The 23,840-nt window shown below is 43.8% G+C and overlaps 1 protein-coding gene across 4 annotated transcripts in view; it reads right to left on the bottom strand.

The window, feature by feature from the left end:
• TDRD3 (tudor domain containing 3) overlaps positions 1-12,822 on the bottom strand; it is a 345,653-nt gene extending 332,831 nt beyond the window's left edge. For 3 of the 4 annotated variants that reach the window (XM_074988725.1, XM_074988707.1, XM_074988715.1), the window contains exon 1: positions 12,656-12,822. In XM_074988725.1, the coding sequence (XP_074844826.1) occupies positions 12,656-12,696 (41 nt within the window). In that variant the 5' untranslated portion in view covers positions 12,697-12,822. The remainder of the gene's footprint in view (positions 1-12,655) is intronic. The other variant, XM_074988737.1, reaches the window with a different exon arrangement.
• Positions 12,823-23,840: the final 11,018 nt, after the last annotated feature.

The following is a 23,840-nucleotide window of genomic DNA, read 5'->3' as shown; positions in this document are numbered from 1 at the left end:
CCAGATGTGACAACCTCAAAAACGTCCTCCTGACATGCAGCTACCACAGTGCCAATTGTGATACGGATCATTCGCTCGTCTGCTCCAAGCTCAAGCTGAGACCCAAGAAGCTGCACCACTCTAAACCAACTGGAAGGCCCCACATTGATGCCAGAAAGACGGCAAACTCAGAAGGCTGAAATGTTCAGAAAGACCCTTGAGGAGAATCTGCGCAGCAGCCCTGGGGGTGCAGATGCGACATCCAGATGGCAGCATCTGAGGGACACAATTTACAATACGGCCTTGTCAGTGTTTGGAAGAAGAGCTGGAAACACAAATGACTGGTTTGAAGCTAACTCTGATGAGATGATTTCAGACACCGAAAAGAAGCACGCTGCGCTTCTGGAGTACAAACGCTCACTGAGTCAGAGTACCAGCAAGCACTCAGAGCACCCAGAAAAACAGTACAGCAGACAGCCAGGTGCTGTGCCAACAACTACTGGCTTAAGCTATACAGCAGTATCCAAACCTGTGCTGACTCTGGTAATCTCAGGGGAATGTACGAGGGCATAAATTAAGCAATGGGACCCATCCAGAACAAGATGGCACCTCTGAAATCCAAATCTGGTGAAGTTATCACTGACAAAGCCAAACAGATGGAGTGATGGGTTGAGCACTACGTCGAGCTGTACTCATGCGAGAACACTGTGGTTGATACAGCCCTCAATGCCATCGAGCTCCTGTCAGTCATGGACAAGCTGGACCAAGAATCAACTGTGGTCAAACTGAAGAAAGCTATTGACAGCACTGCAGTAGGAAAGGCCCCTGGCCAGGACGGCATACTATCAGAGGTAATTAAGTGTGCCTTGGACACACTCCTGGAACCCCCACATGAGCTGCTGTGCCTGGTGCTGGAGAAAGGGTGAGGTTCCACAGGATATACGGGACGCCAACATTGTAACCTTGTATAAGAACAAAGGAGACAGAAGTGACTGCAACAATTACCGTGGAATCTCCCTTCTAAGCATCACTGGTAAATTATTCGCTCGTGTCATCCTCGGCAGACTCCAGAAGCTTGCTGAGAGGGTGTATCCTGAATCCCAGTGCAGATTCCGAGCCACAAGATCTACCATTGACATGATCTTCTCCCTGAGGCAGCTGCAGGAGAAATGCAGAGAGCAGAGGAAGCCACTCTATGTCGCCTTTGTCAACCTGACCAAGGCTTTCGACTTGGTCAGTGAGGATGGACTTTTTAAATTGCTCCACAAGATAGGCTGTCCACCACAACTACTCAAGATGATCCACTCTTTCCACAAAGACATGAGAGGAACCATCCAATACGATGGCACATCATCTGATGCCTTCAGCATCAGGAGTGGCATCAAACAAGGATGCGTCCTTGCTCTGACATTGTTCGGAGTCTTCTTCGCGCTCCTCCCGAAGCATGCCTTTGGATCTTCAACAGAGGGCATCTTTTTGCACACAAGATCTCATGGTAAACTGTTTAATCTTGCAAGGCTGAAGGCTAAGTCTAAGGTGCGGGAAGTGCTCATTAGAGACATGCTGTTCGCAGACGACGCTGCTGTAATGACACACACAGAAGGCCAGCTTCAAAAACTGCTGGATCACTTCTCCAAAGCATGCAAGGACTTCAGGCTTACCATCAGCCTAGAGAAGACAAACGTACTTGGTCAGGACATTGTTGAACCTCCATCAATCGGCACTGACAATTACATGTTAGAGGCCGTCCACGAGTTTACTTACCTCGGGTCCACCATCACTGACACCCTGTCTCTGGAGTCTGAGCTAAACAGAAGGATTGGAAAAGCAGCCACAACTCTGTTCAGACTTAGCAAGAGTGTGGAACAACAAGCTGTACACTCACACCAAAATGCAAGTCTACAGAGCCTTCATCCTCAGCACCCTCCTCTACACCAGCGAGTCTTGGACCTTGTATGCCCACCTGGAAAACAGGCTGAATGTCTTCCACTTGCACTGTCTCAGGCACATTCTTGGGATATCATGGAAGGACAGAGTGCCCAACAACGCCATCCTTGAGCAAGCTGGAATTCCAACCATGCATACCCTCCTCAGGCAGCGGCGGCTCCGCTGGCTTGGCCACATCCACAGGATGAATGATGGAAGGATCCCAAAAGACATCCTGTAGAGCAAGCTAGCCTCTGGCAAAAGACCTCCTGGACGCCCCCAGTTGTGCTACAAAGACATCTGTAAGAGGGGCCTCAACGAGGTAGACATCGACCCAGATGGTTGGGAAGAGCTGGCAGATGACCGCAGCAGCTGGAAGCAGGAACTACACAAAGGCCTTCAGAAGGGCGAGATGAAGATCAGACAGCTGGCAGAGGAGAAGCAAGCCCGTAGAAAGGACAGCAAGGACCTGTCAGACATCCACTACATATGCAGCAGATGTATCAAGGACTGTCACTCTCACGTGGGCCTCCACAGTCACAGTCAATGCTGCAAATGACAATCTTAAATGGAGTTACGAAGGGCACGATCCATAGTCTACGCAGACTGAAGGATGCCTTGGATGCTTGGGGATAGCCATATGATGTGGTTGGGCACAGGAAAGACCTCAACTGCGTGGCACCTGTGGGGGAGAAAGAGGGTTCACACACAAATGTAAGTCACAGGAAAGAAGTTTCTCGGCCTCTCGTACAAGCACAACTCCCATGACAGCCTAGCTGCCATGTCGTGCATGAGGACAGGCTGGCACCAACGCTGAAATAAAAACCCAAGTGCACAGCTTGCAGAGGTAGACACAGAACCATAAACTCCGTGTTGTGGGTTACTTTTAATGAGAAGATGTGCTCACAGCACTGATAGCAAAGACAGACGCTTGTCTGAGAGGCTGAGAAGTATGACCCCCATAGCCACAGGCTTCCTGGTGCTCAGTTCAAATTCATGGGTTTCCTGTTATCTAATTCCTGCGCATCTGGAGAGCAGTGGAGATGGAAGTAGCCAAAGCGGAGGACTGTGAGGCATTCTGGGATACATATGGGACATCTCTGGAGGCTATTAAAGTCTACTAGTAGACACGGCGTTTCCACACTAGCCTTAATTCAAATTTTTAAATTCCAACTTGACATTTCACCCAACAGCTTTCGATGATGTTATGAGATCGACCTTAGCACTTCCTAAAATCAAAATAATAGTATTTACAGTAAAGACACTGACACTGTAAAACTGAGCTAACTGTCTTACATTTGACTTTATCATGTATAGATAGTTGAAGAGAGAAGCCTCCCAATATGAAGACAGAGGAATTCAAAGGACCAGTCACAATCTCTGCCAGTGTTTTGTTGAAATGTGCCGCTCGCTCCTCCTAGACTTATGGCAAGAGACAGGTTCCGCTCATTCTGTCAGCAGCCCAGAGACAATAGAGATATCCATAAATTGCTAGGCAGATTTTAAAAACACATTTGACACAGAAGGATAAATCCAAGGCTGGGAACAGGGAAAAGCCAAAAGTTAACATTCCTTAACTACCAGACAAAGATTAAAAAGAGTCTTCTCACCCATTTGCTACTTGTAGACTCCCTACGTTTTTGGAATACGCCTCTGACTAATCAGCATGGATCTTTGGGTAATCTGTGCACAGCAAATGTTTCAAACCATGTGTGAACTCATTAACAGCCTTTGCTATCACAGAAAGGCAGATTTTAGAGCACCTGACCTTATATAATGTAGGTACAGTGCTTTGAAAATGCAAAATGCTATATAAATGCAATCTGAGGTCTTGAGACACGTGCCATTCAACCTTTCCGGATAACCGTACCTTCTTCAGGAGTCAAATTTGTCCTGCATACCACCACGTTACACCTCACTTAAAAACTACTTACTTACAAAAACATGCAAAAATATCACACACTACTTTTGAAAACTTGCTGACTTTCTACCATTTTATTATCAATAAATCAATTGAAATAGAAATACTGTACTTACATTTCAACATAAGCCACACTGTCTGAATTCATGTTAAGATTGTACTGACTTTAGCAGTGTTTTTACGTAGCCTGTTGTAAACCTAAGCAAATCTCGAAATCTCATGGGTACGTACACATCTCCCTGGTTGAGAAACACTGGTATTGCTCGTTAATACCAAAATGAATTTCTACTATTGAGTTTGTAATGTTAGATTTAAAATATTATACATACACACACCACTCTACAGATGAAAAGTTAATGATAATGCTAAGAGAAAGTGTTGAATACTGGTTACTTTAAGCAAGAATCCCAAAGTCTGTAGATGTTTTCAAACTTACTGAAGAGTAATTAAATGTTCCTCTTCTCAGTCATGAATTTTCTTGAGGCTATTAACATATAGATATACCTACAGATATATACATACACATACACACAGGTCTTTAAAAAATGTACCTCAGTGTGTCTTATGAACCAGAAGAAGTGGGTCTGTCCCACGAAAGCTCACCTAATAAACTATTTTGCAAGTCTTTAAAGTGCTACTTGACTGCTTTTTGTTTTGATAGAAATATATCTGTGTGTAAATGTTTGTGTGATGTATCTGTATGTTATGTGTGTGTGCACTTGCATGCGCATGTTTGTGATACAACGTATTCATGGTTTCCATCTTCAAGAACTTGATTTTTTTTATCAAAAGAAGTAATGGCATTCTTATTCATGTTATGAAACATTTCATTTTTTTTTTAAAAAAAAAGAGGCTCCTCATTCTCAAATTCACTCACCACTTCAGTCTCCTAGTATTATACTCACTCAAAAAATGGATGCATGAATAAAGTCACAGACAGATCTCTGAAAATAATCCACTTTCTTCTCCCACTCCTGCATGAGCCACTAACATTACTGAATAAAAATTCTTAGTACTCTTGCAGAGTTCCTCAACAATAAAATTCAAATGGCTTGTCTACACTTGCCCCCAACTTTCAAGGGGGCATGTTAATCAGGGAGATGGGAAATTACTTATGAGGTGCTGCAGTGAATACGCAGCACTTCATTAGGCTAATTCCCCCCTCCTCCTGCAGCACCTTCAAAGTGTCAAACTTTGAAGTGCTGGCATGCATGTAGCCTTCCAGAGTCTCATTCCTTTGAGCCTAGAATCCAGAGCTCCAAGACACTGTGCACCAACTCTTCCATGGGCACCAAGACGCTCCACCAAGCTGCCCCCACCCTGTCTGCACCATTGTCTACACCACACAGAATACTGGAACTCAAGAGAATTCTGTACTGAGAAACTAGAAAAAGTTTAACTTTGAAAAACTTACCCATATTTTAATTGTCAAAATAACACAAACAAATATGATCACACCATTTTCAATTATTCTGTCATTTACTTCAAAATAGGTATCAGCAAACTGAAAATAATCTGGTAATATTCTGTTATTTTAAAAAATATGCAGAACTTTGCAGAATTTTAAAATATTGTGCCCAGAATATTTCAGGTTTTGGTGCAGAATTCTTTCAGGAGTAACATTTTAATCAGCACGCAGTCTTTGCAGTGAGGAAAAAAAAATAGAATTTGCCAACAGTTAACATACCATGCAGTCTCATGTTCTCAGTATATCCCTGTACTTACAAATAGATGACCTTTGTATTAACTATTGGCAAACACTGCTTTCTATTAAAAGGAATCCTGGTAGCAAACCCTATATTTAGGTTACCTAACACTTCTCATCTTATAAAAAAGAAAGATACTTGCAACTGTTTTGCGAAGGGTGGGGAGGAAGGACTGGTTTGTTTGTGAAGTTTAAATTTTCCACCATCATAGAAAGCCACTGGAATCTGGCAGGTGGGGAAATCACTCAGGTTAGAGAGGTATATTTCATTTGTGCCATGATATCCTGTTAGGCTACATCCACGCAAGAGGGTTTTTCCAGAAAAACCGGCCTTTTATCAGAAAGACTCGTGGAGCGTCTAACATACAAAATGTGCTTTGTTGTCAGACTTGTCAACAAAACCCTGCACATCCATCAGTAGCACTGTGCCTCTCCATGTTCAGGTATAATGCCTTTATCAACCGTTTTCTGTCAACAAAAAGACGTGTAGACACTCCATTATTTTGTCAACAGATAAGACTTCCGGTTCTCCGTTTGACCCATCTGTTGAGAGACCTGACAAGCAGTCTGGACCCCTCTGTCAACAGAACAGATTGCTCTTTTGATTCACTTCTGTGCACAGACATGATCTGTCAACATAGGTTTTGCAGGAAGATCTCTTCCAATGTAACTTGTCAACAGACTGCTGTAGTATAGACATAGCCTTAAAGTTTTGCCAGTAGACAACTGTTGAAAATTACCACATTCTTCCCCTTTCTTGCATTCCACAGGAAAATTCTGGGAGCACACCAAAACAGTAACATGAAAACAAACATTTTTTTAAGGCTGGGCCCACACAAAAGCAAAGCAGCAGCTGTTGCATTAGAAACTTTCTGACCCTGTCTGAGCAACTGCTGCAGACATCCTGAGAACAGAATAAGGTCATGTTACGCTCAACAGCAACCATCCAGACCTAGCACACTATTTCAAAGGCCATCCCCCATTTCAGAAGCATCATGTGATAAGAAACTTCCATCAAGCGTGGCAGGAGAGAGAGTAAAAGTCGGCCAACTCCCTGATAACCTGCTGGACTCCACCTATCATCAACGGTCCTATCATCATCTAGAGTAACAATCTTCTTCAACAGTCAGCTAACACAACTTTTGTAACTTGTATGGGAAGGTTATTTCATATACCACAAAAGGAACAGGGCTCAAACTCTGCTGACAGAAATATGATGCAAGTGTATACAATAAAATATGCACGGTTAAATTTTTTTCCTTAAAAAAAGTTACAAAAAGACTGTAAAAGAAAATTATTTAAGATTCCAAATGATATAAAGGTACACTGAAGCCCATATCTGAAAGCACATCAAGTTTCAGCCCAGAAATGGGAAGCAAGAGCCTACAATAAAACTACATGATGGCAGATTTATCAATGACCACTTTGAAATAAGGCACAGGAACAGTTTGCTTGAAAAACCGTTACAAAGCAAACACACAACAGCCTGTAGTGGTCATGGGCAATCTTACATGCCCACATAATTTTGTTTGCCTTTCTCACTATGGTCTGGCCTCAAATGTACCTGTTCACCTAAAGTTTTTGCTGAATCTCATACATCTGAGAATCCATCATCATTTGGCTTACAACGCCAAGCACTCAAAAGTCAGAAATGTCAGATTAAACACTGATCACGCCACTTTTTATCTGCTACTTTGTGTGCGTGTATTAGGACAGGAAAAAAACCGTAGCATAATGTAGGACTATCACACACACTTCTTTCACAGAACCTGGTTTCATTCAAAGCACAGGCTGAAATACATGTTTAAAAAAGTCAAGGGCACACACCTTCTTCCCAATTTTTACCAAATCAGAAACAGTAATAGATGGAGGTGACTGGGAAGGAGAACAGTATGAGAACATCTATTTTAATATACTATTAATATCATTTTTGTGGGCATCATACAATAATGAAGTTGAAATATCAAAAGCATTTCCAAATCCAAAAATTTCAAATACTTTTGTATTACATCAAATTTTAAGTGTCTTTCATATAGACTACACACAAATACTGTGCAAAATTTATCAGACACTATCAATGTTGTTGCAACTACCTGTTATAACAACACCCTCTACTACCTGGCATTCTGGACTTCCAAAGAGAAAAAATTTCCAAACTGAACAAAGAAACATAACGAAATACAGCTAAATTAACATCAGTGATAATACTACCCAGGCTCAATCTCTACATTTTTCAAATAGGGTGAGAAAATACACCTACTATAATTAGTGATCACCAGAGTTCCACTTGACAGCAAATAACATTCACGGAATTAAAAACAATACATTTGGTAATACCAAAACAAATACATAGGACAAATCTTTAATATTTCCAGTTGGATGTAAGCTAGACTGTTGTTTTCTATCTCAAAACTTTTATTTATCTGGAATCAGACGGTAGTTCTCTGTGCTCATAGAAGTTCTTATATCGGGTAGTAAAATGGAGTCTAGTAGCAATTCCAAACTACAATACTTTAATGGGCACAACTGTCTAGGGGAAAATAAGTTTAAAATATCCCTACATTCAAAAAAATCAAGTGCTGTTCTACGTTGCAAAATGACTCCATAATGTCACCACCACCTCACTCAATGTATCAGCTTCATAAATGCAATTGGAGTTATACCTGCTTACCTCAGTGTCAGCAATAACTTTTTATTACTCTCAATTCTTTTAACTGTAGCTGACCCAGTAAGGATTTGGGAAAGAAAGCTGGAGCACATGGTACCTCAGAAACCAACAGATAAGATCATTAAACTGCAGTTGCAGAAAGACAGTGGTGTTTCACATACGTAAAAAAGAGCATGACTGGTGTAAAGGAGAACAAAATTTGGCTTACAGATTCTTTTAACCCTCTCTACAGTACAAGGTACCCACTTTTGACAAAGTGTGCCAGCCACAGTTACAAGGAAACTGGTGTTGAGCATGTTTTAAACTACAAGCCAGGATCAGAAACACACCAGTTAAGTAACAGTTTGGAAGACTTATTTAAAAGCTGCTTGAAGCTCTGCTGCTACTACCAGAGGGTACAAGGGTAAAGGCAAATAATTACCAGACCCAACAGAGCCAACAACAGAAGAAGATCTTGAGTACAGATGCCAAGCACTTAAGTAGTTCTAGGTACAATAAGACGGGATCTAAAACATGGCTGGGCACGAAACAGTCCACGGTCCTTTTAATCCAGCCTGCCCATACAGCTGCCTGTGGCAGGGGATAGCTCAAGGTGCCACCCCAGCTCCCAGCAAATTCTTTCAGCTCACATTGACCAGAAACCAATGGGAGCGAAGAGTTGTCACTGTGGCCAAGGGCAGTCCAACACAATTTCTTGCTTCTCGTTGGCCAATTACTGGCAAATAGGAGCTGAGAGATTCTGCTGGGGGTGAGGGCTGCAAAGGAAGCAGTGCAGAGAGCCACATGGAACGGCCAGTGGGCTGGGGCTCCTAGCAGGGAACAAAGCCTACCGGAAAGTGCTGCTCAACAGCAACTGTTTATGTAAGCATCTCTTGGTCAGAGCTTGCTTCTGGCACTGCATGCCAACTTCACCCTAGATCCTGCACCCATCCTACATCCTCCCTTCAGGCCAGAATCCACTCCTGCACCCATGCCTCCAATGGACCCACCACCCCAAACCCCGGCCCCAGGTCACAACTCCCTCTCAGATCCTGCACCCACTCCTATGTCCCTCTCCCTGGTCAGACTCCCCTCCTGGACCCTGCACCCCAACCCCTTAACTTTCTCTTTGTTGAACTAAATAAACTGAGCTCAAGCCTATCACTACAAGGCATTCTTTTATCCTTTGTTTATTCTCATGGCTCTTCTCTGAACCAGCTTCAATATTTCAACATTCTTCTTGAATTGTGGCCCACAGCACTGGATAGTCCAAAAAAGGCTGAAGTACAAAAATATAAAATAACTTGTCTGGGAATTTTGCTAATTTCAGTTTATATCTGCTGATCTCCTTGACCACAATTTTTATGAAAATTGAAGTGTATAATCCAGGGTGGGCAATAATTTTTGATGGGGGGAGGCACACCAAGAATGTGGTAAGTGTTCAAGGGTCATACTCTTCTATATTAACAGAGGAAGTACAGGATCTGGGAGAGAGATTAGGTGCAGTTGGGAGCTCAGGGTAGGGGACTGAGGTACAGGGTCTGAGAGGGAGTTTGGCTGAAGAAGCAGGTTGTAATCTGTGGAAGGGAATGCAAGCGTGGGTAAGTAGAGTCTGGTTTGTGACCAGGTGGGGAGAGATGCAAGGTCTGTGAGGGGTTATAGTTCCAGAAGCAGGACTGCAGAGGGTCTGGGTTGTGACCTGACGCAGGGATGCAACCCCGGGGGCAGAGGATCTGATGTGTAACCTTGAGCAGGGAGTTGGGGTGCAGGAGGGTTGGGTGCCAAGTGCAGGCTCTGACCAGGAAGCACCTAACCTTAAGTGGCTCCCAGCCAGCAGCCCAGGAGCCGCCTCAGGCAGGCTCCCTGCCTCCAATGTGCCTGCATGCCCCTCAAAGTGGCTGACTGCAGGGAGATGCATCTCTGCAAATTGCATGCCCCTAAGGGAAGGGGTAGCCCCTCCATGTGCTGCCTTTGCTGCAAGGATGGCCCAGGCAGTACCCACTGACCACTTTTCAGCCAAAGGGAGCTGCAAGATTTTGCTGGGGGCTTCAGCACAATACAAAGCCCTGCCCCATCTCACCCGCCACCAGGCATGCAGCATACAAATATGAATGTGGCACTGCAGCCAGCTGCTTTGAGCAGCAAACAGGAGCCCAACTGGCAAGGAGCCTACCTAAAGCTCTAGCTAGGCCACAAGACAATGGTGGGCTGGTTTGGCAGGCCAGATGCAGCCCACACACCATATTTTGTCCAATCCTGGCCTCACCTCTAGCAGCCAAGTCATGACATTTTTTACTAAAACCTGCACTCTAGAACAGCATTAAAACAATGTAATTTCTGAAATTAGCACCCTTAGTCCTTGGTCGTGCATCTGCAGAGAAGCAGTCCTAGTAAGACACCTCAGATTCTCAGTTTGATAAATGAGTCCATAAAAGAAAAGCAGGTTATTTCAAAGGCAATCCAAGTTTCTAAGAGAAGAAAGTTCACACATCAGCAGCTCTACAGTCTTCCTATAGATTGTTATTTTCTCCAGAAACTCAACTCTGAATTAAAATTTGAGGGGGAAAAAAAAAAAATCAGTGTAAGTATAATAGTGCATAAGCTCAAGCAATCAAAATACAACCTTTGCTGTGAGCCTTTTAAAGTGGTAACAAATGTAGGTACTCTAAGGCCACCATCCAATAGAACTCAGTGAGGTACATGCTAAAATTTAGGCATGTGGGACTTCAAACAAGCAAATATTCTCACTCAAGTCAAGGAGCCTACTCACAGGCTTGCAGCGTAAGCATCTATTATAGTAATTTTCCAGGTTAAGTCTGAATGACTAAGTATTACAATTCACAGACAGGGCTAGGAGTGCCCATTTTTACAAAAAAGTGTTGTAAAACAGTCAAGAAAAACATCTAAACTAGTGTAATATGAACCCATACCCTCCTGCGTTTGTGTGCGCTTTGTACTGGAAAAAATGCTAAGTCTGGTTAGGTGGTTTTTTCTGAGAGCAGAAATATCTCTACTGGTTAGCACAAACTGGACAGAGTCAGGATTCCTGTGTTCTAGCCTAACACTACAGCTTTCTTTGCAGTAGCCCCTTTTTTTAAATGGCTTCCCACCCATGCAGCACAACCAGTCAGAGTACAGGTTGAACCTCCCTCATCCTGCACCCTGGGGACTTGACCACTGTCAAACTAGAGAACTTGCCAGACCATAGGAGGTGAACGTTGTCTAACATATTACCAACACTTCCACTGCTCACTGGGCTCTTACAAGACATTTGGGGTAAATTACAGCTAAATAACACACTGAGACCAGGACTTGTGGCTGTAAAGAAACTTTATGGGACTGCAGAAAAATTGGTCACACCAATGGTAAGTGGTCATCTAGATTACTAAAATCATGCTGGATTATGGATGTTGCTGGATGAGAGACTTTCAGCGTAGAGAGGTTCAACATGTATCAGTGACCTACAGCATTTTTAACTACAGCTCAACTGAACATATCTGCAGTGTGCCTTCACAAATGAAAGTAAAAACTACTGGCAGGTGTTCAGAACTTTGCTAAATCAGCCATCCCACTAGTGGAGCTGCATCATCATCATCATCATCAACCATGGGTAGGGTGACCATACCTCCCTATCCCAAATACAGGACAGGGAGATATGCAGGGGGAAAGGGTGGCTCCTCCTGGCTCCACCAAGCCCCATGGAGCTGGTGCTCCTCCCACAGCCCCAGGGGAGCTGCCTCGCAGGGAAGGGGCAGCCACGGGCGATGCTGATCTGGGGCCCTGGGAAAGTGGTGGCCGTGGGACCCCCATCCCCGAAGGGCCTAAATATGGGACAATTCGTCCCCTTTTAAAAAATAAATCAGGACCCCTCTTTGGCACCCCAAGTGTGGGACCATCCCTCCCAACACGGGACGGCTGGCCGCCCTAGCCAAGGGCTCAGCGCCCGCTGGTGTCTCCGGCCTCCCTCACTATTCCCTTCCCTCTTTGCCTGCCCAGTGCGGAGTGGCTTGGCTCTGCGGACTCGTGGAGCTGCACCCCACTACCAGCCCTGCTCAGAAAGGCTGGAGCGCACAGCGCCTGCCCACGTAGGCACCTCCTTGGCGAATTAAGCTTCACCCTTTGCTCACGCTGGTCCCACCAGCTCAGGAGCAGCTACTGGGGGGGGGGGGGCTGAGCAGCTGCATGAAGAGCCCCCCGCGACCCCGCTTCCTGTGCGGGAAGCAACGGAGAAGGCCCCAGCAGGCCCGTGTCAGAGGTCCGCCCGCGGGACGAGGTCTCGCCCCCCGGCAAGCCGGGAAAGCCCGGGGCTGGGTCTGAGCCCCTTGTCCCGCCACGGGACCCGTAACGTCAACAGCTGCCATTCAACAGCGAGCGCCACTTCCCTTCCCCCACCCTGCTCCGCGCACCCTGCGGGGGCGGAACCAGAGAGAGGCCTATGGGCGCCGCAGCCACCGTGCCCGGCGCGGGCCCCACTTACCAGCCGGACTGGGAGAGCGCGGAGCGCGGCCCGCCCGCCATGGTGGCTCCCGCCGCCTCCGCGGCCTCAGCAGGCGCCTCCCACCAACGTGCGGCGGCGCGGAGCGGGCGGTCGGTGGGGCCCGGACCCGGGACAGCGGCAGGGGAGGAGCCGCGTGGCCTGGCCTAGGCCGCCCCTCTCCGCTCAGGCCACGGCCCCGCCCCCGCACGCCACGGCCCCGCCCCCGCCACAGGCCGGCGAACAAAGCCACCGAGCCATAGCAGTAGCAGTTGCGGCGCCAGGCAGCGCGTTGCCGCTGGGAGCGGTTATTCTAGGCCGCAAATAACGCGGCGGGGAGCCGGACCCAGAGAGCTCCGCTGGGACCTGCCCCAGGCGCCGCCGGCCGCTTTGGTGCCTGTGGGGCGTGGCCTGGGGCAGCGAGCAGAGCTGGGGGCGCTGGCCAGGGGGTGAGGCTGGGCCGAGGGCACCCCCGGCCCGGGCCCTCCTCTCTGCCTGCTCCCCGTGCCAGGCTGGGGCTTCTGCTCACTCGAGCCTGGCCGGCAGTCCTTCCTCCTGCGCACGGTCCTGCCGCACCCCGCTTGTGACGGGGCAGGGCGCGGTGCGCGGACAAAGACTTGGCGGGCTCAGAGTTCTTTGTTTAGCAAAAGGCGGCGAGAGCTGTGGCAGGAACGGTCCTTCCCGGACCGCCTGGAGCTCCCCCTGCACCCCACGCGCCTCCTGCATGGTTGGCTGCGGGGTAGCCCCGGAAGGGGCGGCAGGCCTGACTTGAGCAGTTTTCCCCTTATGGCCCATAACAAACGTCGTTGGGTATCTCGACAGGGTGAGGTGAGGGCTCCAAAGGGGCATTCAGCTACATGGGGGTGGGGGGGACTCTGGGCTGGGGGAACAGGAGGGGGTCTGGGCTCTGGAGTGGGACAGGAGATGAGCAGCTGGGGGTGCAGGAGGACTCCAGGTTGTGGGGGTGGGACCAAGGGATTTGGAACACAAGATGGGGTAGTAGGGTGGAGCAGGGGATTGGGAAGCAGTAGGGGTGAAGATTTTGGGTCAAGGGCTTGCATGTGGGAGCAGATACAAGCTGTGGACTTAAGGCTGGGAGGTTGCAGCAGGTTTTGTGGGAGGCAAGATGGGTCAGGGACTTGAGTCTGGGGCATACATGGGTGGCTTATGGTCAGAAATGCTGAGTAAGGTGGTTTAGGTGTTTGCGTGTCCTGTGCACTGTGCTGCTCCCCATAAGCAACCAGTAGGTCCAGCTCCTGAGAGCGAGGGAAACACCCTGTCCACCCAAGTAAGAGCCTCATGGTTCCCCACCTAATAGCTGGACCTACTGGCCCCTTCCCTCCCAGTCCCAGGTGCTCCTTTCTAGAGCCTTAGGAGGAACACTTCTGGTCCAGCCATGACATCTTTGGAGCTTGGGGAGATGCACCTGTTTCCACTGCAGCACTGAATGCTTTTGCAGGGCTTAACAGGAAGATGTGTGATCACGGAGGTGAGAGAACCAAGGCCCTTGCTGGAGTTGACTCTTTTTAAGCCCTGAAATGTCATGGTCATATTAGTTTCTTACATACTGTAACAGGGAGACGAGCAAACCCTGCTAGGAAGGAGGAAAAGGCAGCTCAAGCTGCCAGCCGAGCTGGGGAAGCAGCTCGTGCTGCAACACATGAGAGCAATTGCAATCAAATAATGAGAGCCAGTGGATCTGACTGCCCACAGGCTCAAAAGCAGGTCCATGAAGTAGGAACTGGCAGAGAATGAGGGAGGAGTTTTGAGACCAGTTGAGGAGAAAGCAAAACGGATAAAGGCTATGTCTTCCACTACAGAGATCTTTCAAAAAAAGCCCTTCTGGAAGATCTCTTTTGAAAGTGTGTGTTTACACAGTCCCCACTCTTTTGAAAGAATGGGCCAGGGATCAAAAAACTCAAGTGCCATGAGGATTGCTATTTCGAAAGAAGGGCCCTGCAGGGTGTCTACACACATTTTCTTCTGAAAGAAGCTTTCAAAAGAAGGCACTTTTCCTGAAATAGGAAAGGAAGACTGATTTCAAAAGGAGCACTGCATTCTTTTGATTTACTTTTGAAAGAATGCCCTGTGTGTGTAGATGCTCTGGGATCTTTGAAAGAACTTGCTAGTGTAGATGCAGCCAAGGAGTGCAGGTAACGACAGCTGTGGAGGAAAGAGTTCCTGGGTTCCTCTTCCCCAGCAAGGTCGACAGCCCTGGCTGTGAGTAGGGGAGGGAAAGAGACTGGCTACCTGTCTGCAGCAGCAGAGGTAGCCACAGTCTAAACCCTACAGCTAGGGGGAGAGGCATGGGATGGGAACCAGATAAGGGGGCACCTTGCCACAATATACGTACCTTATGGTGAAAAATTAATCAAGAATTCTTTTGTGGAAGGGATCCTTTGTGTATTTAAATACCCATTTTAGGACTTTTTATATACTGTTTTAGAACCAAATGGACACTACCCATCGTTGTTTTGCAGATCACCTTTTACAGTGTAGGTCAAGCAGTTGTGCTTCATGACCAGTGCAAGTGTTTTTAGTTTTGGGTTTTTTTAATTACCCAGTTGGGGGAATTTTTTTCAGATATTTAAAGGTTTCAAGACTAAAACAGACTGCACTGATAATATTGTTACAATGCAAGCTATGTACATGTAGCAAAACAAAAAGCAGTCAAGTAGCACTTTAAAGACTAGCAAATTAGTTTATTAGGTGAGCTTTCGTGGGACAGACCCACTTCTTCAGACCATATCCGGACCAGAACAGACTCAATATTTAAGATATTTAATATTTAATTTTTAATTTTTATTTAATTTACATTTTAATTTAATTTTTTTAATATTCAGTATTTAAACATTGAGTCTGTTCTGGTCTGGATATGGTCTGAAGAAGTGGGTCTGTCCCACGAAAGCTCACCTAATAAACTAATTTGCTAGTCTTTAAAGTGCTACTTGACTGCTTTTTGTTTTGATAGTGTATAGAGTAGCATGGCTTACTCTCTGTTACTATGTACACGTAGCTTAGCGGAACTTTAAATTTAGCTTTTGCTGGTACCATTAGACACTTCAAGTTTTTAATTGTAATGCAATGTAATATTTTAAATTGCTTGCAATTGTTTTTCCTTGGCCCAGTGTAGCGCACAGAGCTCCTTTGAGACATATTACATACAATATAGGTTTTTTTTAAACTATCAAATCTGCACAAATCTGAATTTGCGTGAGAGGGAAGCTTTGTCTTTTACAATGATTAGGATTTTCAAGAGTACTTTGGCATTTCAGGAACACAGCATATAAAAAGAAAATATAATGCATGCTCCTAAAGCTCCTAGGTACTTCTGAAGATATTACCTTTTACTGCTCTAGATATAAATGAATGTTGACCTATGTATTCTGAAGTGCCTTGCAGTGGCAATTGCAAACAGTTTAAGAAGCTAAGTGAATTGTAGGTTGCTTGGTCGTAGCATTTGTTGGGGTGATGTAGACATGCAAAGAAATGGGAGTACTTTTTCAGCATTCCAGAAATCAGGAATTTGAAAACCTTAGGGGCAAGTGGTATACATAGGAATGGCAATTATTCCCAATGGTCCCTCTAGCCCAGTATGATAACTTTTGAAAATAGCCAGTGCCAGATACTTCCAAGGAAATGAACGATCTGCCCTGTGAACCTCTTGGCTGATAGCCATTGAGTGACCTATACTCCATGAACTTACTTAGTTTTTTTTGTTTTTTTTTTTATGAAGCTAACTATAGTTGTGGCCTTCAACATCTGGAAACAGTTTCCATAGGTCGACTGTGTCTTGTATGAAGTAGTACTTCCTTTTGTTTTAGACCTGCTGCCTGTTAATTTCATTGGTAGCCCCTGGTTGATGTGTAATGGGAAGGGATAAATCTTCCTTATTCACTTTCTCGGTGAGTTATAATTTTATAGATGACTAATCAGGATGTGTACAGTTCTCTTTTCCAAACTGCAAAAGTCTGGGACTTTTTAATATCTCCTTGTACAGAAGTTTTTCCATACCCTTAATCATTTTTGTTGTCCATCCCTGTACCGGTTCCAATTCTAATGTATCTTCTTGGAGATGGGTAATTAGAACTGCATACAGTATTCAATATATGTGTGTACCATGGAACTACATAGTGTAAAATTTCTGAAAATGCAGCATCTGGTCTGGGCAGCAAATGTGCTCAGTCAAAAATACTTGCAATGTCATGAGCCAAAAAGGAAACAAGGCAGCCTCTGTATATCTGTACAATCCCCACATCTCTTTCTGACATCTCATGGATGCCTAGTTGGTAACTTAAGCTGAACATAGCCAAAATATAACTTTTGGTCTCTTATGCAAATATGCCTGAAAACCTACTTTCATGAATTTCTCAGTCACTATTCAGACTAATGCTACTGAGGCCATTTTTTTTCTGGTTTGTCACCTCATTAATAAAACTACCTTCTTTGCATCCTTCCAAGATCTTTCTTCCCTCGTATCAAGCACTAGCACCTTTTCTGTCTTCAGTGCCTATCACCATTTGACCCTACTTTATCAGATCTAACAGATTATTGGACTGTTGAACCCTGCTCTACTAATGAAAGCAGCCTCAAGCACCTGCTTCTCAAGCATGTACCACCATGCATTCATCCATGCAGTCCCTTACCTCATGCCTGTGAAGCTCCAGGTGACTAGCTCTGACTTCTGCTTTCCTGGCCACCACCATTCCATTTCTTGCCTCATGCTATTTGTCTGTTTCATTCTGTTGCATATTGTTTGTCAAGTACATTGTGAACTTTTTTCAAGTACCGTCTTTGTCACTTTTCTGTACAGTGCCTAGCAAAATAAGGATCTTTGACTGGCTTCCCTAGCCACCACTTTTCAATAAGTAATTAAATAACAAGTAGTATGTAACCACTAAACAACAGTAATTGACACAAAACAAGGAAACTGCCAGTGCTGCTGTGATAAATCTGGGCAATTCCTCATAGTAAAACTTTCTCAGACTAGATTCAAAAGAAACAGTGAAGAAGACTTGTGTGCTGGCTCTGGAACAGGGAGAAAGATGAAGGGCAGACCTAAGTACTGAAGCCACTTGCCTCTTGTTGTAAGTACATGAAAGTAATAAGACATCAATACCACCTACAGAGCACTATAAGTTGTACTGATTGTTACCTCCTTGAAAGGTACTTTCTATGACATGCGCTAAAATTGCCACCACAGCTTGTGCTCAAGTTTCTACAAAGGATTGTGCTGGCCCACATCCTGGCAAACTAAGCAAAGTGTGAGTTTAATCGGTGGGGGGAAAAGTGGGCTTTTTCTGATGTACAAAGATATGCTAACCATAGACATATACCCAAAATTCTTACATTAGCTAAAATCTCAGAGATCAACTTTCTGAGAAACAGGTTGGTCTACCATGCCTTCCATTCTCATAGGGTTACATAGCAATGCATAGTAGCTTGCTAGCAGGTGTCTGTACCAGATACATGGAATGATAGTGCTAATGCATTCATGCTAACTTATACGAGGGAGGGGCAAAGTCAACTATGTAGACAGTAGCATAGTAGAAACTTCTGATTGCCTATTAGATGCGAAGAAGAGATACAAACGCAATGATCTGGGATAGTAACAGAGAGATAGCCGTGCTAGTCTATATGCTATCAAAACAAAGAAGCAGTCCAGTGATCTGGGATGTTGTACCAGGGCTTGGAAAAGTTCCCAACTAATTGGTGAGAGAAGGGGAGCCTCTATGAAGAAAAAAGGCTCTAGCGGCAGTTACATGTAACTACCAACATGGAGAATCTGTCCTTGTGGGAATTAACTGACTTCTATCAACTCAACAAAATACATCTTGTTACATAAACAATGGGGGTTCAGGCTCACCTTTAAATTTCACCTTAAATTCCCTTGTAATTGCACTGATATTTCTACTGCACTGGCATCTACTTTGTGATAACAACCCAGTTCTCAACACAAGAGAGTCATATATTACAAAAAATACAATAGCTCATGTAGTCTGTCCTGCTAGACGGGACACATCTCTGACCAGCTGATTACATAATAGCTGAGGTGAATATGCTCAGTGGAGGTTTAACACCATAATAATGCATCCTATCTTTCATTAGCAGCGCAACACTTCTGATCTTTCCAGGTTATCTACGAGGGAGCCACAATATCAGGTAAATAATTAAGTCTACTAATGCTTGACCATGCAAGACAATGAGGTCCCAAGCAGGAGCTAGATCCTTGCAATTATATGGAATTTTAAAATATCCATTTGCAAATATCCTTCACGTGTGTGGCTACACCTCCCGTATCCTCATGTGCATATTTAAATTATCAATGGAATAAAAATACGTGCTCTAAGACACTCCATATAAGAAATTAAGATTCTCAGTCTGATGGGTATATGGAAACAAGGGATGATGTTAGCTGGCATTGTGGCACTATTGGAGGTGGGAGTTAAAGGCTTGCAGCAGGACTAGACTCCCCTGGGTCCCTAAGGAGTAGTATGTCCAGCCATTACTGGAGCACTTCTAGAGTACTGCAGCAGGACTGGGATGCTGCAGGTTCTAATGTCATAATATCAAGAGCCAGATAAAAATTCAAGACAGTGCAGGAGTAAATGGACATAAGAATTTCAGGACACGAGTGGAACTAAAAAATAGTCCCACGCAGGACTCTATTAGGGTATAGGGCTGTATCTGGGAAGTGACAGGCAAACAGGTGGAAGTGAGAAAAAGACAGCAACTAATTATATAGATACAAAAATAGATGTTATCCAGCAAGTGAACCTCTATTATGATACATTATGGGTTTCCTAGTCCCAGAAAACCACTATCACCCACAAACAAAAGTTCTTGCATCAAATTCAATAAAAAGACTGTGGCTCTGGAGGATGCTAATAAAAACAGAAAGACCTGCTGTGCTGAGTCCAACAGAAGTTGGCACAATACCTGCCAGTTGTGCAAAAGACAGCTAAACAACTAGAGGAGGCCCATGTATTCACCAGCCAGGATAAAGCATTTCTGTAGGACATACCTGTATGCACCAACATGGGGGGCTAGACATCTGTAGATTGTCCATGCAAGCCCAGAATAAGTGAAACCCAATGGCCTCATGTAGTGTTTGTGCTTCCAGCATATCTATACCATAATAAGTGGCCTCTGCCTGTGCTACAGCCCTGCAAAATACATAATATTTACTGTGGAGATTGAATGATTTCCAACAGTACTTTGATAGCCTTATTTATCCTCATTTTTTCAACTATTTCCAAACCACAGTCTTGCTGGATATATTTCAATGGAGTTAGGCTGTGTATTCCTATTTTTCTTTCAAATGTCTGTTTAAAGAGGTTAGATGTTGACAATACGGACTTGTAAGCAAGACCTATGAGGAATAACTAACAGAACTAAGTGTAAATATGTCATATAAACATGATTATTGTAACTGGTGTCAACATTAGATGGAGAGGAATAATTTTCAGTGGTTGAAGTTATTCAGTGTATGTTTGTCTTTAGTTTTTTTTTATTTGGTTTGGTTATTGTTTTATTTTGAAATTAATTTGGGCCGTTTACGCATGAGTCATTTTTAGGTAGGAGCGTCAAGCAACGATTCCCAGAAATGGGACAAAATAGCACTGAGAGGGAAAGCTCTATATTAATAAGCGCAATCTAAAATTAGTTGGTACATTAATTCAGGAATTTGAAGCTTGAAAAAAATAGCTAACTTAACTAATACAATGAAAATGGTACCATGGATCATATTTATTAGACTTATTCCTATATTTAAGCCATCCAGAGAATTTCTGAACTACAAAGAACACTTTTGCTCCACTACTGATGTGCAAAATCCTATGCAAGGCAGCCCATTTTTATTGGTCTACACTTTGTCACTTAAGATAGCTTTCTCAGTATCGTAAATAAAAAATTATTTAATGCCTACCCAACTATGATGTGAATTACACAAACAGATGAGGTGTGATTTAACAGGCTGTCCTGAAATGTCTTTTGCAAAGGATTCATTTAAAGAAAATTGTCTCCCATTTCCAGCACTGAAGGTTAAGCACAACAGTCCCTCAGATCAAAGAAATAACTTTACGTATACTTAATGCTTTATATCTTCAAAATGCAATATGAGCAATAAAGTATACGCATTTTAATAAAATGTTCTTAATCAAAAACAGTCTCTAAATTTTTAGTTCCATGAAGACTTTACAGAAAAGCTCCTCTTTGCTCAAAGCATTAGGTATTAGATATTTTTTTCAAAAAAGAATAAAACATCTGACAATGGATGGGAACAGGCAGAGATTGCTTAACATGTCATCTTAATTAGTGACAACTGTAACATGTCGTAGTATCAGATCTGAAGAAGTGGGTCTGTCCCACAAAAGCTCATCACCTAATAAATTATTTTGTTAGTCTCTAAAGTGCCACTGAACTGCTTTTTGTTGATGTCCTAGTATCTGTGTACAGATACAAGCAGAGAAGTATCCAATAACAAAAGGGTGTATATTAAATGTTCTAAAATAAGCAGCATTAAATGTCTAATGAAGCGATATGTAAAGGATTGGAGTTAGAACACCCTGAAGATGACTAAAGCACTTAGCAGCTTTAAAGGCTAATATTTCTGTTTCCCTGTGCTGGTTTACTTTCTGTTTTAATTTCAAAAAGATTCCTTTTCAATCTGTCAACCTTAGTTCTTGAGCAGATTCAATGATCTTATTAAGTATATCTAACATAGCAACTAGACACCTACAAGTGGCCTCTGGTCAGCTTGCTTGGGCTACAGGCCTATCTAATTGCTGGGTACTCTTCTGAGTTTCAGCTAGGAACTGAGATCTAGGATCTTCCCTTCAGAGGGACTCAGAGTGTACTGCCACCCAAATTCAGAAGACTACACAGCAATGAAGCAGCTGAACAGCTCAAGCCCAAGCAGGCAATGGATCTACCTGCTGTGTGAGCAATCCATTTCTGACTCCTGGAATGAGATGTTACTTAACGTGAGTCAAATTGAGAGAATCTGGCCCTTTAATTATTTTCACAATGAAAGATTAGATTCTAGAGTGCAGTTCTGTGGCAAAATAAAAAGGATAACCATGCAGCAATGTACACAACTATATAATCACATATATGGGTCCCTGGGTGCAATGTGTGTATATATATATATATACACACTACTGTAACACTAGAGTGGGGGCTTTGTAACCTCAGCATTCTAGCTAAGGCATTAGCTACTTATCAATAGTTGAATACAGAAATCACTTTCTGGTCTGGGGCAGCCTTGTGGCTTAATGCCAGGCAGTAATATGAAGCTAAACACTTGCATCGACACTCCACCCTAAACCCACCCCAGAGAAAGCATAAGTTACAGAATTTCCAATGTGTAAACCTCATCACTGATTTGCGTTTCAAAACATTTTCAAACTCAAAGATTTCTAAGTGAAGTTTCTCTATTAGAGCCCATTTGAAAGCTCTTAAGCATCGAAGCAGTTACCAATGGCTGTTTAACCATTACTAAACACGTCTATATTTGTGACTTCACCAAGCTTATTTATGGATGCTGGCAAATCCCATGAGACTGCACTCTTCTGAACTTAGAGTACAGGGCATGCTTCACAGACCCTTGTTAGAAAATATTTACTTATTTTCGTCAAGAAATGTAAAGTATTATTTTCAGTTCACAGGAGGATCCACCCTGCAATTTTCAATAAATATAATAACTATTTCTGTGCCAGAGGTAGGTATCGTAACGAAAACCCAAGCCAGGTTCCAGCCAAGCACTTCTGCGTGCATGACAGAGGATGAGCTAAACAGACAAATATTTTCCTTTATTATTTCCTGTCAGTGAAAATGCACATTTCATGTACTTTCCTGTTAGTTTGTATGTTTTAGCTAAAGAGTCCCAATGTGGTTCCTTCAAGAAGCAGTAAACTTAAATTAAATTGAATTTAAAACAAAGGTGTACAAGAGCTGAACAAGGGATTCAATGACCTTCAATGGTAAATGGAAGTTTATTTCCTCTCTTTCCTGACTGGCATTTATTTGGCTCTTGATTTTCATTAACATTCTGCCCTCAGTATTCTTCGTATTAACTTTTACCTTAGCAAACCAAGATCATAAAGAATGAATCAGCGGATTTTCATGTCTTTTTTTATACTGGTGTTAATCACAAGTAATAAGGAATTGCATTCAACAGATTAGCTATATACACCTAGAGTTATATGAAGAGGAGACTTATGGGGATACTGATAACTGTTAAAAGTTATTAAAAGTAAAAAAAATCTTTATATACTGTATGTTACAGTTCAAATCCTGCTGATCACACTCAATCATGATTATCATTGAAAAGAACAGGATTATTAAAGCTTAAATTTTAGCTATCTATTGAACTTCTCACTATTTACTACTATGTACAGCTCAGATATGGACCGGTCAGTTTCACTTTGTTTGTAGAAAACAAAATGTTTCAATTTCTGCATGTATTAGCACAGCGTTAGTGCCTATACAGAGGAAGAAGTTAGTCCCTCACAATGAATGCTTCAGATAAGTCCAAGAACACAAGTCAGAGAAGAGGACCACTGTAGATAGACAGCATGATTCCAGATTCACTATTCCAGGAGTTTTCAGACTTCATTGCACTGCAAAGCCCATCTGACAACCGCAATTATTACATAAGCCCAGGAGAGATTACAGAAGCCTGAGCCCACCCAAGCCCTGCCATCCCCAGGTGGAAGGCCAACACCAAATTCCGAGCCCCACCAATCCTGGTGGAGGATGAAGCCAAAACCAAAGGACTTCAGCCCCAGGCAGCTGACCTGTAAACTAAGCCCAACTGCTCAGAGCTGAAGCCCTCAGGCTTTGACCCTGGGCAGCCGGGCCCAAGCTTTGGCTTTGGTCCTGGGTCCCAGCATGCCTCAGCAAGCCTTTGGCATCTTTGGGGAGCCCAAAGGAGAAGACCTAGTGACTTAAGAGATGGCAAAACAGCAATTAGTTATACTAAAATTATTCTGTAGTGAATTGTGATGTTTTTACAACTAGAGTGTTGGGTTATCAATTAAATATATACACACCATATAAGGGTCCCTGTGAGCTCAGAACAGCATGGCTTAGGAAGAGAAGAAGGTGAAATCAAAAGGGCAGATTACTGTGCTAGAAGGATGTGACTAAGGTAAAAATGACTTTTTGAAAAGGGTGTGGAGAAGGA

Source organism: Carettochelys insculpta, chromosome 1 (genome assembly GCF_033958435.1).
Source record: "Carettochelys insculpta isolate YL-2023 chromosome 1, ASM3395843v1, whole genome shotgun sequence".
NCBI lineage: Eukaryota > Metazoa > Chordata > Testudines > Carettochelyidae > Carettochelys > Carettochelys insculpta.
The sequence above is the reverse complement of the archived record's forward strand: the minus strand, read 5'-3'. Positions and strand labels throughout refer to the sequence as shown.